This window comes from Oreochromis niloticus, linkage group LG11, assembly GCF_001858045.2.
Source record: "Oreochromis niloticus isolate F11D_XX linkage group LG11, O_niloticus_UMD_NMBU, whole genome shotgun sequence".
NCBI classification, from domain to species: Eukaryota; Metazoa; Chordata; class Actinopteri; order Cichliformes; family Cichlidae; genus Oreochromis; species Oreochromis niloticus.
This window is the reverse complement of record NC_031976.2, coordinates 28,473,728-28,489,182: the sequence shown is the minus strand read 5'-3', so window position 1 is coordinate 28,489,182 and position 15,455 is coordinate 28,473,728. Positions and strand designations below refer to the sequence as shown.

Below are 15,455 nucleotides of genomic sequence, written 5' to 3'. Positions count from 1 at the left end.
TTTGGGACTGAGGGTATCTAATACGTACGTCGTCACAGTGTATTGTACTACCAACTGTGAGGGCTCTGCTTTTGCTTTGAGCAGACTGTTTTTTATTTTGTCTCCTGAGTGTGTGTTTTTCAAACGAGATCCTCCTCCTCAGTTTGATTTTGTTACCACAAACTTTGTGTAAAGTTCACAACAGAGGTAAAGAGATTTAAACACCCCAGTTTGAGGAGGCAGGGGTTGGACCAGCTGCGCAGGGCAGGTGAAACAGAGAGTGTCAGGGGAGATGTGCAACAGAAGCAGAGGGAGCATTTTACAAGATGATAAATGCCACATTTAGGTGATTAAGGATTTGTTGACAAGATTAAAAGACACGGCAGTCAGAGTTCAACAACATTACAGTTTGATTAAATAAAAAGTTTTAAACTACACAAGGTTCATTTTCTCCTCTGATAGTAATCATATTAAACATGTCAAGAAAGAAAGAGTACAAAGAAAAATAGTAAATGTGTGTCTAATTCAACTCTTCCTGTGAACCTTATATGGTGAACCTTATATGGCGATGGCCAGAGGGGCCGATGGCGCGATATGGCAGCCAAGCCTCTGTCAGCCTCCCCCAGGGCATCTGTGGCTACAACAGTAGCTTGCCGCAACCTGTGTGTGAATGTGAGACTGAATGAATAGTGGCATTGTAAAGCAATTTGGGTGCCTTGAAAAGCGCTATATGAAACCCAATCCATTATTATTATTATTATCATCCCTTAATATGTTCGGTGTTACAAACTTGAAGAATCAGAGAAAAGATCATCAGACATTAATCTAATCACTTTTCAGCCTTCATTCATTCATATTGAAAAGTTGGAAATCTTCCCTGCTAGACCATAGTGTAGCGTTTAACACCGTTGGCCATAACATTTTATTACTGCTATTATTAAATGGAGAGGCCTCTTCACACACTGAGGTTAATTATGAAGCTCCACAGGCTTCTGTGCAAAGACCAGTTCTGTTTACATTATACGTGCTTTAGAAGACATAGCGTACATTTTCACTGCTATGCATATGATACCCACTTTTATTGGTTAAACTGCCGGGATGTCTTAGACACATAATGAGCTTTAATTTTCTGCTTCTAAGTTCAGATAAAACTGAGGTTATCGTAACGGGGAGTAAAAATCTTAGAAACACTGGCTAACAAAATCCTTACTCTGGACGGCATTGCCTCGAGTAGTCTGTTGTAGTCATTTGGCGCATTATAAGTAAAATTGAAACATACAATCCCATAGCACAACATCAACATTTATTTATATACAAAATAAAAATGCTTTTTTACAGAAAAGAATTGTAACTTCATATTTTATCAACGATTACGCGGGTACATAGGGTAAGTCCTCATCATTATCCCATAGCGGTTCCGGTAATCTCTCAGGACCTTGGAAGGGTGGCCATGCCCAGTCTACCTCATCAATGTCTGGAGAGTCGCCGAAATACAAAAAATCTTCCTCGTTGTCAGTGTCCATAGTCCACAGTTGTGGTGGTGAAGGGGGTGGGCTCCACTCTGATACTGGTGAATACGGTGCGTCTTCACTCCAATCTTCAAATGCAGGGTTGGTGGATGGCTCTTCAGAGAGTAAAGATTGCCCAGCATCCCTGATAGTACCAAGTACCAAGTATGTACCAGGTTCAGCCACTTTGATGGTTGATTGAACAGAAGGGCTGGAAGATGCCATTTTCATGGAGAATTTCAAGCCCAACAGATGAAAATTAGCGCTCTTTTCCAAAGTTGCAACTGCTAGAGAGACAAGGTGGCCAACTCTACGGTTTTTGAAAATTGTTGCCACTCCTACCCACACCCTTTAAGATCAACCCACTTCCAGATCACGCCCCCTCCCGTTATTTTAAAAAGAACACCGATGGGTACTATCGTGCCCTCGGCCGCAGAACTTTCCTCCTCCTCAGTGTGGCGCAGGGCTGTAGAGGCCATCCTTCAAACCTTTTTAGCTCAAAAACAGAGAGAAGGATGGCCTCTACAGCCCTGCGCCACACTGAGGAGGAGGAAAGTTCTGCGGCCGAGGGCACGATAGTACCCATCGGTGTTCTTTTTAAAATAACGGGAGGGGCGTGATCTGGAAGTGGGTTGATCTTAAAGGGTGTGGGTAGGAGTGGCAACAATTTTCAAAAACCGTAGAGTTGGCCACCTTGTCTCTCTAGCAGTTGCAACTTTGGAAAAGAGCGCTAATTTTCATCTGTTGGGCTTGAAATTCTCCATGAAAATGGCATCTTCCAGCCCTTCTGTTCAATCAACCATCAAAGTGGCTGAACCTGGTACATACTTGGTACTTGGTACTATCAGGGATGCTGGGCAATCTTTACTCTCTGAAGAGCCATCCACCAACCCTGCATTTGAAGATTGGAGTGAAGACGCACCGTATTCACCAGTATCAGAGTGGAGCCCACCCCCTTCACCACCACAACTGTGGACTATGGACACTGACAACGAGGAAGATTTTTTGTATTTCGGCGACTCTCCAGACATTGATGAGGTAGACTGGGCATGGCCACCCTTCCAAGGTCCTGAGAGATTACCGGAACCGCTATGGGATAATGATGAGGACTTACCCTATGTACCCGCGTAATCGTTGATAAAATATGAAGTTACAATTCTTTTCTGTAAAAAAGCATTTTTATTTTTGTATATAAATAAATGTTGATGTTGTGCTATGGGATTGTATGTTTCAATTTTACTTATAATGCGCCAAATGACTACAACAGACTACTCGAGGCAATGCCGTCCAGAGTAAGGATTTTGTTAGCCAGTGTTTCTAAGATTTTTACTCCCCGTTACGATAACCTCAGTTTTATCTGAACTTAGAAGCAGAAAATTAAAGCTCATTATGTGTCTAAGACATCCCGGCAGTTTAACCAATAAAAGTGGGTATCATATGCATAGCAGTGAAAATGTACGCTATGTCTTCTAAAGCACGTATAATGTAAACAGAACTGGTCTTTGCACAGAAGCCTGTGGAGCTTCATAATTAACCTCAGTGTGTGAAGAGGCCTCTCCATTTAATAATAGCAGTAATAAAATGTTATGGCCAACGGTGTTAAACGCTACACTATGGTCTAGCAGGGAAGATTTCCAACTTTTCAATATGAATGAATGAAGGCTGAAAAGTGATTAGATTAATGTCTGATGATCTTTTCTCTGATTCTTCAAGTTTGTAACACCGAACATATTAAGGGATGATAATAATAATAATAATGGATTGGGTTTCATATAGCGCTTTTCAAGGCACCCAAATTGCTTTACAATGCCACTATTCATTCAGTCTCACATTCACACACAGGTTGCGGCAAGCTACTGTTGTAGCCACAGATGCCCTGGGGGAGGCTGACAGAGGCTTGGCTGCCATATCGCGCCATCGGCCCCTCTGGCCATCGCCATATAAGGTTCACCATATAAGGTTCACAGGAAGAGTTGAATTAGACACACATTTACTATTTTTCTTTGTACTCTTTCTTTCTTGACATGTTTAATATGATTACTATCAGAGGAGAAAATGAACCTTGTGTAGTTTAAAACTTTTTATTTAATCAAACTGTAATGTTGTTGAACTCTGACTGCCGTGTCTTTTAATCTTGTCAACAAATCCTTAATCACCTAAATGTGGCATTTATCATCTTGTAAAATGCTCCCTCTGCTTCTGTTGCACATCTCCCCTGACACTCTCTGTTTCACCTGCCCTGCGCAGCTGGTCCAACCCCTGCCTCCTCAAACTGGGGTGTTTAAATCTCTTTACCTCTGTTGTGAACTTTACACAAAGTTTGTGGTAACAAAATCAAACTGAGGAGGAGGATCTCGTTTGAAAAACACACACTCAGGAGACAAAATAAAAAACAGTCTGCTCAAAGCAAAAGCAGAGCCCTCACAGTTGGTAGTACAATACACTGTGACGACGTACGTATTAGATACCCTCAGTCCCAAAAGCATAAATATGATAAAAATGGGATCACCGAGAATATCCTAAAAATGGCATTGAGGGGGTGTTACAGTGAAAAAAGCAGCCAAATTTTCATCTGAAAATGTTGAATTTTAGTAAAAACAATGCTCTGTAGTTTGATACTGTCTTTACAGACAAAGCGGATGTTTAAAGCCTTTGGACGCCCATTTGATGAAATGCACTCATTCTCCTTATCAGCTGGAAACATTAAAGCCGTAAAATGACTTTTTTGAACGGATAAAAACTATTGAACAACATCGATGTTAGTCTGATCCAAAATTTGAATGTACGTGTGTTGAAAGTGTAGGTCTTGTTGAATTATTAAACATACTTTCTTTAATTTTTCGAGCCGCAAAAACCTAAAACTTTTAATTTTCTTCTGCTTGAGTCTCGGCCTCAGGGTAGCTCAACTCATCATTGCTGAGTCAGTTGTCTGTTTGTGCTACTTTTTTCAAGGAGCAGTGGATTATTGGTAAAGGGTGACTTTATGTGTTTAGTTACTTAAGTGTAAGTACTGTGGAAAGTTTCACCTTACATACATAGGGCTGACAGTACAGGTTCTGAGGTAACTGTTTACAAAATGTTATAATCTATTCAAAGGTTCTTTGCAATTTTACATTGATAAACATTATCCTTAACATATTTGGCCCAGCATAAAGTACTATGACCATCACACTTTCATTTAGAATTGTTTAAATAACTTGTGTCTTAAGTCATTCCGTCACACAGAAAATTAAAAAAACCCACATGGTTCACTTTTATATCACAAAATGTTAGAAATATAAGTCGTTCATAACAACCTGAAAGGCTGGGAGTTTAAAATGCAAACCAATGAACGCTGAAGTAGAAGACTATAATGTCACAGAGCACACGGTGTCTATTATTGTGTAGACATGTATAAATGAGAGCTTAATAAAGATGCTTAATTTCTTAAGAAATAAACAGGTGGAGTGGTCTTTATCAAAAGTAGAAGTTACATCTGTGGCTAAACCATCGTCCCCAAAAACTTTAAAAATCTACTGTGTGTGAGGCTGTGTAAGTAAAGCTTGCCCTTCACACCCGCGTGTAACAAAGCATCTGTTGGGGTTGTGGATTTGACACCTCAGCATTGTGAAAGTGGGGAAACATGTTTGTGGCTGAGCATAAGATTTCTGCTTACAACTTAGAATCTCAGTTCTAAATGAAATTCAGTTGTTTTTGTTTTTTAAGTGTGGCTAATGTATTATTTGACTTCTAAGGCACACACACACACACACACACACACACACACACACGAGAACAACAACAACACAGAGAAGAAGAGGGGGTAGTTTTACTATGCGTCATAAAAATGCAATCATGCATCTTCCAACTGTATCTTTCTGTTCTGGCTTTAGAATCATTGATTGTTTACTGATCCGTACTTTGGGAGTCATACTGTTGTGATACTGGGGAGAAAAAGGTAAGGTTTGATAGACTAAACCATTACACACACACAAACTTCAAAACCTAGAGAGTGAGTGAGACTGCTAGCTGTGTGGTTCAGCAATAAACTTATCTACAAATGTGTTAGTAAAGAAACTGCAAACTATAAAAGTAATCTGAATTTAAATAGAACACTAGTGTAAGGTGTCTATGGAACAAATCTCCTTCAACGTTCAAAATGACCAAAGTGAGGACTACAAGCGTTTCTCTCAGTTGGTTGTGTTTAGGGAAAAAGCAGCTAAATACACTGAGACTGCTCCACATTGTTAGTGAGTTAACTCTGGATGTCTGTAGGTTTGTCAAACTTGGAGTGAACAAAAGCAGAAAAAACAGTAAAAGATTCAGACGGTGAAAGTCTGGTTTATTTTATGAACACAATGAAACATTTTACAGTCCACAGAGCAAAGTAGCATACATGATAAATAGATACACATAACACGACCTGTGAGAAGTAAAACTCGTCGTCTTAACACATGTTATATTCTGTAAACTTAAAATAAAGCCCCAGAAATTAGAGTTTAGTGTTTAAAGACATCTATTAAAAACATTACTGAAGTGACACTTTAACGATGCTTCATATCACAGTGTTCTCTCATTAGTAGATGTCTGCGCTGACGCTTGTCATGAAGATGTCCGGAGCCTGGGTTCAAGCTTCCTCTTCAATCACCATTGATCATTAATAGGGCCACAAAAGATTTGTTACATTATCCCCATAAACAACATGCTTTTATAGAAATCATTGTGACACAAATATTTAGATTCTTGTTTCACAATTTGCATGAACTCAAAATCTTTAGAGTTTCATATTTATAAAGTATCGCAAATAATACATTTATACCATCGTATGAGCTACACTTCTTGTAAAAATGATTGGAAACGCGTTTGAAAAAGCTCCTGCTGTGTCCTTCCTTCTGTGAGGGCACACACACTCACACTCACACATACACACACACACACACACACCCAGAGAGAGAGAGAGAGAGAGAGAGAGAGAGGGAGATCATTAATACAAAGGATTGGGGTCGGTTTTGGATTTTCACTTGTTGTTGGCTTTATGAACAGTCACATAAAATTCATTCCGATTTTTTGCCTTTGCTTCAATTAGGATGTTTCTTTAAATCTACAACGCCTTCCTTTTCAAAAAGTTTACTGACATAGTAAAGAAGTAGCTAGGGAACTCTGTAAGTATGAGCAACAATAGCTTAAGGACACTACGTCCAATAAAGAGGAATTCATCATCTGCAGTTCGTGAAAAAAAAGCACAATATTAAAAACAATTCAGCAGACCCTCGGAGTGCGGATACAAACTGTTTTCAACTGCAGAGGTTAACTTCATGCACTTATCAACATACAGTTTAGAGGCTTGCATTAGAGTGCTTTGGTGCTTGGGCCTCTTTTATTTAGCACGTTTATACCGTTGTGAATGCAGCTATATAAATAAATACACTCAAGAGTCTATCGTATGTTTGTCATGCAACTAAAAATTCGTAAATATATTTTTAAATCAGTAACTTTGCAAATTTAGAGGATTTGTTTTCGGACAACATATGTGTCACATTTTAAACAGGGTTTGAATAATCAGCACTGACATACAGACATTTATGCGCTGGGTATAACAGTCATGCTTACCGTGTGAAAGGCCCCACCGATGTCTTGGAGCAGAGAAACACTCTGTATTGTTGCTTTTCTCTATTGTATAAGCAAAATCGACCGCAAATGACTAAGATGTCGGTGTTGACATGTCTTTTTATTTCATTCACACAGACAATGAATACTGAACAACATACATTAAACCAGGTGTCTCCCAGCCCAATAGTTACCAATCATGCGAAGCATGGCTGGTTTAACACGACGGGCATAACGACTTGCTTCTAGCAGCTGTGCAATATTGTCGTTAATTGCGCATACTATATGTTGTGATGATCTCAGTTCAGTCATGGTGTGTTCTGCAATTCTGCTGAATTGTGTTTTAGTCCCATCGTCTGTGTACGAGCGTACAAACAGGCGAATGGCAGGGATGAATCGGAATGTCTTGAGCCTCAGCATCACATCGTCGTAGTATGTGTCAAAGTAATACTCGGGCAGTTCGAACAAACAGCTGTGTTGCACCTGACTGGGTTGAGCTGTTCGACATCCATAGCATGTTTCCTGTAGAAAGGCGTTTAATGCCAACATCACCAGGTGATGGGTTGCAAGCTTGATATCGATAATGGTTTCCTCACACAGAGCCGATCCTGTAGGATCCTGCAGCAGCTGAGGAGAGGGGGGAGGAGGTGGTGGGGTCTGGATTAGCAGCGCAGGCGGTGGGGAGTCTGAGAGGTCCCACGCTTGCATGTCTCGCTCTGAAAATGGGAACAATAAAAAAGATTTTATATTTTGTTGCATAGACACACACACACACACACACACACACACGCACACACATTTATGCCACTGTATAAAAACCATATCCTTAAACCATGTAGTGCGGCTCTTCTATGCTCAGAGGGTAAGGATTTAACCTCCAGTTTTCAACCCCTCTGGCCGCTATAAAACTTTCCCTGTCATCACATACCCTGAGAATAATAAAGTCATCGGGTCTACGGTTAAAACGATCAGCCTCGCACTGTAAAGCTCAGGGCCTGTTGGACTGTTCCACTGGGAAACATACAGCATCTCTGGGATGACTACATTGTCCAAGTCTGCGCAAACACTCCCTCACCACAATCTACGCGAAGTATAACTGCTCCGTTGGTATATTTAACGGTATACACATACCTATTACTGCCTTGCTATTCTAACTTAAATTTAGACCCATCTACGACGTTTTTACAGCGTTGCTTTTTACGATGAGGGTATCGGGTACATACACCTGTACACGTACCTAGAGCTTCTGTGGCTTGGGCGATGTCCAGGCTGCTCGTCATGGTTGATACAGACGTCATCCTGCACTCCTTAGTTAGCTAGTTAGAGGTGTTCTTTAGGTTGCGCTGTTGATGTTCCATATGGTGAAAGAGACCGTTTTTATATGTATTGGAGCAGTCCTCTAGGAGGTGTCATTACAGTCCCTTGGGGTTGGGGTTGGTTTCAGGTGTAAACAAAAGGTGATGCCTGTTTGGAGGATGGTCAGTAGAAAGTGTAATGGCATGATAAAAGGTATGGTGGCACCGATGGACCTGGCACCGCCGGCACTCTGCCATAAGATAAAGGAGACTGTTTGTATTGAAAACTATGGCAGTACAATTGAGATGCTCTTGATAAGGATGACCTCTTCTGCTGACTGTAGGGGGTCTAACTGTAACCCCCCTCTGTATAGCTGTTGCAGAATTAAGAATCCCATTTCTAAAGGAATGCCTGCTGATTGTGGTATTCTGTTTGAAACTATTAGCCTCTGTGTGTGAATATGTGTTTTTAGAAGGTGGAAAAAACTTTCTGTTTAAAAACTATTAGCCTCTGTGTGTTTCAGAGCCCTAAAGAAAAATACCCCTAAACTAGTTAAATTAAATCATCTATGTCTAAATAACAGAACTCTGAGACCTATACAATCCTTTAAAAAAGAGTTTAATTAAAACACATAATGGTTTCATTAAATAAAACGCTATTAAACACATGTAAACATACGATCTCTGAACTCGCAAGTCCGTTCGCGCGCACATGCACGCGCAAGGTCCGTTCGCGCGCACATGGACGCGGAGGGGATAGGGGAGGGGGTGTGGGGTAGGGGTGGGGGTGTGGGGGTGTGGGGTGGGGAGGGGGGGGGGGGGGGGGGCAAAAAAAGCTACAGGTATATTACTACTGACGTGCTCTGCTCCAGCTCCATGTTGGTCTCATCCTCCAGCTCTGACATGGACCCCTAACCTGGGTCAGAGTCAGGAGACACTGCAGGAGAATCAGGACAAAACTAAAGTCAAGACCTCTGTTATGAGTTTCACTGCTTCTCACCTCCATCATGGAAATAAAATCTCCTGCACTGCTGTCTACAGGAAACAAGATGGTAGCCCTGATGTCACTGCTGAAACAAGTTTAATTCCTGATATTTCATGTGAGTTTATTTATTTTCTTCTAAAATTAAATATATTGTCTTCTGGCTTACTTGTCTTAGCTTGAATTATTAGACATAAAACAATTGGTCAGTTATGTAATTATTTTAGTTATTCTGCTATCGTAATATCGCTGGTCTTTGTAAAATATAACGGGGACTTTAAAATTATACATTTGAAACTTCTCTTTTCAAGCTGTCACTTTATTGCATTAATGTAGGATGGCCTTAATTGTGTAAATGAAAAGATCATTCCTTTGTTATAGTTCATGATCTAAAATGTCTACTAATACAGATAATTAGCTAGCTCTATTGTTTGCTTCATCACGAATTCTCTAATACTGACTTGGAATAAAACAAAACTAAACTTAGTGGGTCACATTAGACAGCTGCTTTTATTTTAAAATTGTTTTTCATTCTTATCATTTTATGGTCTGCAATGCGTTGTTCCATTAAGAGAAAAAAAAAAGCTGTGATGTCTCTTCCATAATAGTATTTTGAAAAAATGATCTTTCAGTTTGTTTCAGACAACAGGCTTTTAAATAAGCCAGAATGATGAAAAGAAAAAGGACAAAATAAAATGATTTTAATGGAAACCCACAGAGTATTTGAAAGTTAGAGGCCAAGAAAAACAACTGGTCATTTTTAGGTTTCAGTTTGTATTTAAAAAAAATATTTACACTGCTTAAAAATCAAAGCCTTCAGAGACGGATGGACATTTGTTTGCAAGGCTGAGAATAAGATTGGAGTTGGATGTTCTAACCTGACTCAAGTTGAGGTTCATGTATTTATCAGTTATATAGTTAAAAGATTTTATTTATCAGCAGTTTTCACATTAAAGAGCTTTTGTGTATAATCCGGAAAGAGTAGGTTATAATGTAAACACCATTGTCACTTGCTACTCGCCTTTTACACTTTGTTTCTGGCCATCTACCATACTGTAAACATGAACAGATGATATTAATACCTCAACCACACTGTCCAACTATTGTACAACAACTTAAATCAGAGACACCAAACACACTTGGTAAACTTTAACTTCACCATGGCTTTACTGACTTCTCTCTCTCTTTGTTTCAATGACAGTTCCTCCACAGATCCTGCTCTCATCGGGTTGTATCAAAACTGCAAGTCAGGTCAATTGTTCCTGTGAGACTGTAGGAAACCCTTCTCCCATTGTAAAGTGGTACTTGAGTGAGCTACCTGTCAAATTGGAAATATTCAGTGAGACTCTAAACAGCACTGCTCTCAGGAGCTTTTTCACTCTGAATCAACTGCATAAGAAGGATCTTTCCACTCTGTTCTGCCGCACCTTCAACTCTCTGGGCTCTACAGGTCAACAATTTTGTGTCAGCAGCCAACAAATTTCTGCAGAACAACGCGGTCTGTATTTTGTGCAATATAATTGGTTAACTCATATGTATACTGCTGTGGAGACCAAGAAAAATTACTGTACTCTACAGTGCCCACTAAGAGACACTGTGGCAAGTTCTTCTACACTTGTCTAGCACCCTCACCCCCTTTTCTTTAATAATGATCTATACTCTGTACACAACCACAGGGGATTAAAATTAAATAATCACTCAAGTATTGAATGCAAAGTATTTTCATCAATGTTTTTAAAACAATCCCTTTTCTTTTTAAACTTGTTAGTTTGTCAGTCCAATTTGTTCTGAGTCTCTAAAATTTGTCGTAATTCTGACAGTTAATATTACACTTCGTTTAAAGCCTGAAGTCCTTACTTCAATAACATATTAATTATTTGATTTAAGATCTACAGTGGTGGTCTTCAGGGGCAGAAATAAAAAAAAAAAAGTTTAAATGTCCAACTTTTTCTGTATATCATACATACAAGGAATAACTAACCAAGCTGAATTGTTTACACAGAATATTATTTTTATTTTTGTCTTTTAGATGCAGTTTTGTATCCAGTGATCATTTCCACTCTTACAGTGTTACTGCTAGTACTGATATGTGTTCTGCTGTTTTTTATCAGGTAGGTAGACAACTTGAGAAACAAGTTAGAAACAAAGTAAAAAGTTTTATTTACCTATCAGACTGCATTTTGATGCTGTGCATGTACCACTGGGTTTGTTTGGGCCTTTTACCAATCAGAAATCAATACACGTTTCATGACTGTGTACTCATAGTCTACATCTATCACATATCAGCTTTGCAGAGGTGACTGAACTGATGACATGTTGTTTCTTGTTAATTCATCCTGTGAACTAAAATGTGACCAGACGCAAAACTACAATGCTTGTTTGTTTAACCATATATGTCCAATGTTCCATTTCACTTTTTAGGCCTCAAAAGAATAACTGTAAACCTAAAGGTCAAATAACAGATGACAACAACACAGTTGCTACGAGTCAGCCTCAAATCAGAGAAGGAAATGAGGTACTTTAACTTTCTTTTCAAGGTTTTTTTCAATGTTTAATACTTTTGTAAATATACAGAAAAGTGTACACTCTCTACATAATTACAGATAATTATACAGACGCTTTACTATATAATATATATAAAGAGAGACATATTATTATATAGATTAATTAATTATATATTAAATTATCTATACAATTTCAGGCACCAAACAGAACAGAAGAGTGATTTTATGCAAACAGCTCCAATGCTCTAGGCCAAACAATGCAGAAGGAGGAAGTCAGAACTCAGAGAAAAAGGTGGACTCAAACGTGAGCTCGACGGCCAAGAGAAAGAAAAACAAGGACGACTCTCTGGACATGAATCCATCTATTAGCTCTTATCTGGACAAGGAGTACATGGTGGGAGACATTACCTGAAATTAAATTAAGTTTTGTACCACAACAAAAATAAGCATTATTACGACTTCTTCTTCTGGGAAATGATGCGACCGGTCCTGCCGTTTCGAGACGGGATCTTCTGCTGCACTTCATCCATGTCAGATCTCGTCTGATCTCATCTTGCATCTGCTCCTTTTCCTGGAAAAAGACAGAGAAAGAAAAACACCTCCCTCACTAACCTTGCTGTATTAATATTAGCTAGCAATTCTCAGCCTGTTGTTTTCTACTTATCATCTACGTGTGGGACATTCTGTTCAGACTCCCTTGGCCCAGAAAAATATCCCCCTGACGTTAACTAGTTGTGATGTGTATGTGTGTTTGCAAAGTCCCTCTGCAACTCAACATGTCAGTCTCAACAATTCAATTCAATCATAGCGCTGAACTGATGCTCTTGACCTTTATTACAAGTAGTGCCAACTCTTAATGAGCACAATTGCAATGTGTATATAAAAATCACAAAAACAGCTTCATCTAAGAATTTTATTCCTAACAACGTGCTTTATACAACATGCCTAAATCACCCAAGTACTTTTTTTTCTATTAAGTTCTTTAAATTAAGTGTTTACTATCTAACAATGACACGCTCATGGATGCCCTGGACAGCAATTTGGGATTAGTTGCCCAAGAGTATTTGCATGCAGACTGGAGCAGCCAAGTTTCAATACAACCAACCTTGTGCTTAGTAGAGGACCTCCTCTACCCCCTGAATTACTCTACACCCACCCAAGTGAATACAGATGTTTATAGCACATTCAGAGGTGCAAATATGCTCCAGAGGTCATGATCAGAAAAGGTGGTACTGTTTACAGTAACTTCTGGTAACAAGCATATCTAATTTTCACACTTAGTGGCTTTTGTGTGAGTTCCTCATTTTATATAAATTTCTGAGCCCTTCTTAAAAATGTTCACATCTGAGAAACCGGCTGCTTGAAGGACCTCATGAGAATGTGAGTTATTATATCATGAATATGGCACAAACATTGTAATGATGAAACATGGTGATTTTCTATAGTTGTTTGGTTAACTAGATTAATCCTCATGATTTCAAACTGTGGGGAAAACTGAAGAAAGAATCAAAAAGTTCCTCTGAAAAAAAAGGTGAGGGGTTATCTTTTTTTTCTCAGATGTAAGACTTCCAAGACTTTAATTAACTATGTTCAGAAGATTTCTGCTCCTGAGAATATATGAAACATAAATATTGTTGACATCAAAATTAACACTTTAATAAAATGCAAAAAATGTATTTGAAGCTGCCTTTGGGGTTATAACTTTCTCTTTCTTTTCTTCCATCATTTAATGTTTTAAACTTTGTTAACTGAAAACTGGATGTTGTTACACTATCAGATCTTTTTAAACTGAACATTTATCTTAGTGCTGACATTATATGGCAACACTGCACCGTTGTCTTGATCTCACCTGCTAGCACATGCTCCAAGTAATGTGAGAGTTTTAACACAATACTTCAAAAGATCTGAACAGGTTTTCACTGGTAAACTTTAACAAATAATCATGTTAATGATAATAATGTTAATTGTTTCATTGTAAACTTCAGACTCTTTTAAACTTCACTTTTTTGCAACAAAGATGGATGCAACTCTGACTTTTCTTCTCATTAGTTCTCTGCTGCAGGGTGAGTGAAAGAAAATCAACATCTGCTTTGTGCAAGATTATTTACATTCTTAATATTAGTACGCATTTGGTAATTAAAACATTTGCACTTCAGTATATCATTGTCTGTGATATCATAGGTTAACATGAAACATGTATAAAGCTAACAAGGTTGTTGATTTATTAGAAATTTAACAATAAAAATGTTTATTAGTGTCTGGATTTAACACTGAAGCATTGCAAAAGTGATGATTTTGCAAAAAAAAAAAAAAGTGGAGATAAAAACTTTTGCTTTAAACTACAGTTTTTGTTTCTTCTTTGAATAACACTGTGTTGTGTTTCAGGTGCACTGTGTGAAACGTTCAACATCAAAATGCCACCAAATATAAATGTCTTGAGAGGATCCTGTGTGACCATCCCCTGCTCCTTTGATGTAGAGAGCAGATTTGAAAAATACTTAGATGATACATGTAAAGCATATTGGAGTGATTCACCTTCATTTACCAGTATAAATGCAAAACTAAAGCCAACTAAAGACATGACAGGAGACTTAATAAAGAAAGACTGCTCCACAACTTTCAATAATACAAATCTGCTTCAAAGAAGTAAATATTACTTCAGACTGGAGTGTAATAATGCACTGAAATACAGTTTTTCACAAGCTGGTGTAGATGTTTCATTCATAGGTAAGTTTTTATATTCATATACAGACAATTTATGAGTAAATGACACTTGTCAAGATGCTCTGGCCTTTTTCTGAATTCACTGGATTTTACACAGCACATAAAAACCTGAGTAATTGCTGCTCATTTGTTTATTGACTGGTCAAAATATGTCTTCCCACCAGCTGTTGCTCCCTCACCAACTCTGACTCCATCCACACTGGAGGTGAAGGAGGGAACCTCAGTGAGTCTGACGTGCTCTGCTCCAGCTCCATGTTGGTCTCATCCTCCAGCTCTGACATGGATCCCTAACCGGGGTCAGAGTCAGGAGACACTGCAGGAGCATCAGGACAAAACTAAAGTCAAGACTTCTGTTATGAATTTCAATGCTTCTCACCTCCATCATGGAAATAAAATCTCCTGCACTGCTGTCTACAGGAAACAAGATGGTAGCCCTGATGTCACTGCTGAAACAAGTTTAACGCCTGATATTTCATGTGAGTTTATTTGTTCTCTTCTAAAATTAAAAGTTACTGCCACTCAGTGTTTGACCTGGTTTAAATAAGACATAAATTAATCAGGCAACCATGTAATTATTTCAATTATTTGGTTTGACTTTTGTAACGTCACGTTTGAAAGTTTGGAATTGATGATACGTACACTTTTGGTTTCACAACTTTTACTGAAGTATGATTGTCTTGATGATTTCTGCGAACCATTGGTTTTCCTTTTGTTAATGTATATGATATAAAATGTCTAGTAATACATACAATTACTTACCTAACTCTTTTACTTTCTCAGGAACTCTCTAATACTGACTTAGGGTTACAAAAAATACATTTACAGTGGCACATGTGAGAGTATTCATTTTAAATATAGTTTTTTTCCCTTATGGTAC

General features: G+C 38.5%; 2 protein-coding genes across 2 annotated transcripts in view; one reads left to right on the top strand and one right to left on the bottom strand.

Annotated features, from left to right (window-relative positions):
* LOC109204113 (sialoadhesin) overlaps positions 1–15,455 on the top strand; it is a 70,268-nt gene that overhangs the window by 28,608 nt on the left and 26,205 nt on the right. The gene's annotated exons all lie outside the window — the stretch shown is intronic.
* LOC112848132 (uncharacterized) lies at positions 7,022–8,904 on the bottom strand. The gene is made up of 2 exons (XM_025911213.1): positions 8,311–8,904; positions 7,022–7,789 (listed from the first exon to the last, which is right to left on the bottom strand). Exons 1-2 carry the CDS (start codon positions 8,369–8,371, stop codon positions 7,236–7,238), a joined length of 615 nt encoding a protein of 204 aa, XP_025766998.1. The 5' UTR covers positions 8,372–8,904; the 3' UTR covers positions 7,022–7,235.

Coding starts and splice junctions, on each gene's coding strand:
- LOC112848132 (XM_025911213.1), bottom strand. CDS start 8,371: ATGACGTCTGTATCAACCATGACGAGCAGCCTGGACATCGCCCAAGCC. Junction 7,790..8,310: donor CCAAGCCACAGAAGCTCTAG/GTACGTGTACAG, acceptor TCCCATTTTCAG/AGCGAGACATGCAAGCGTGG.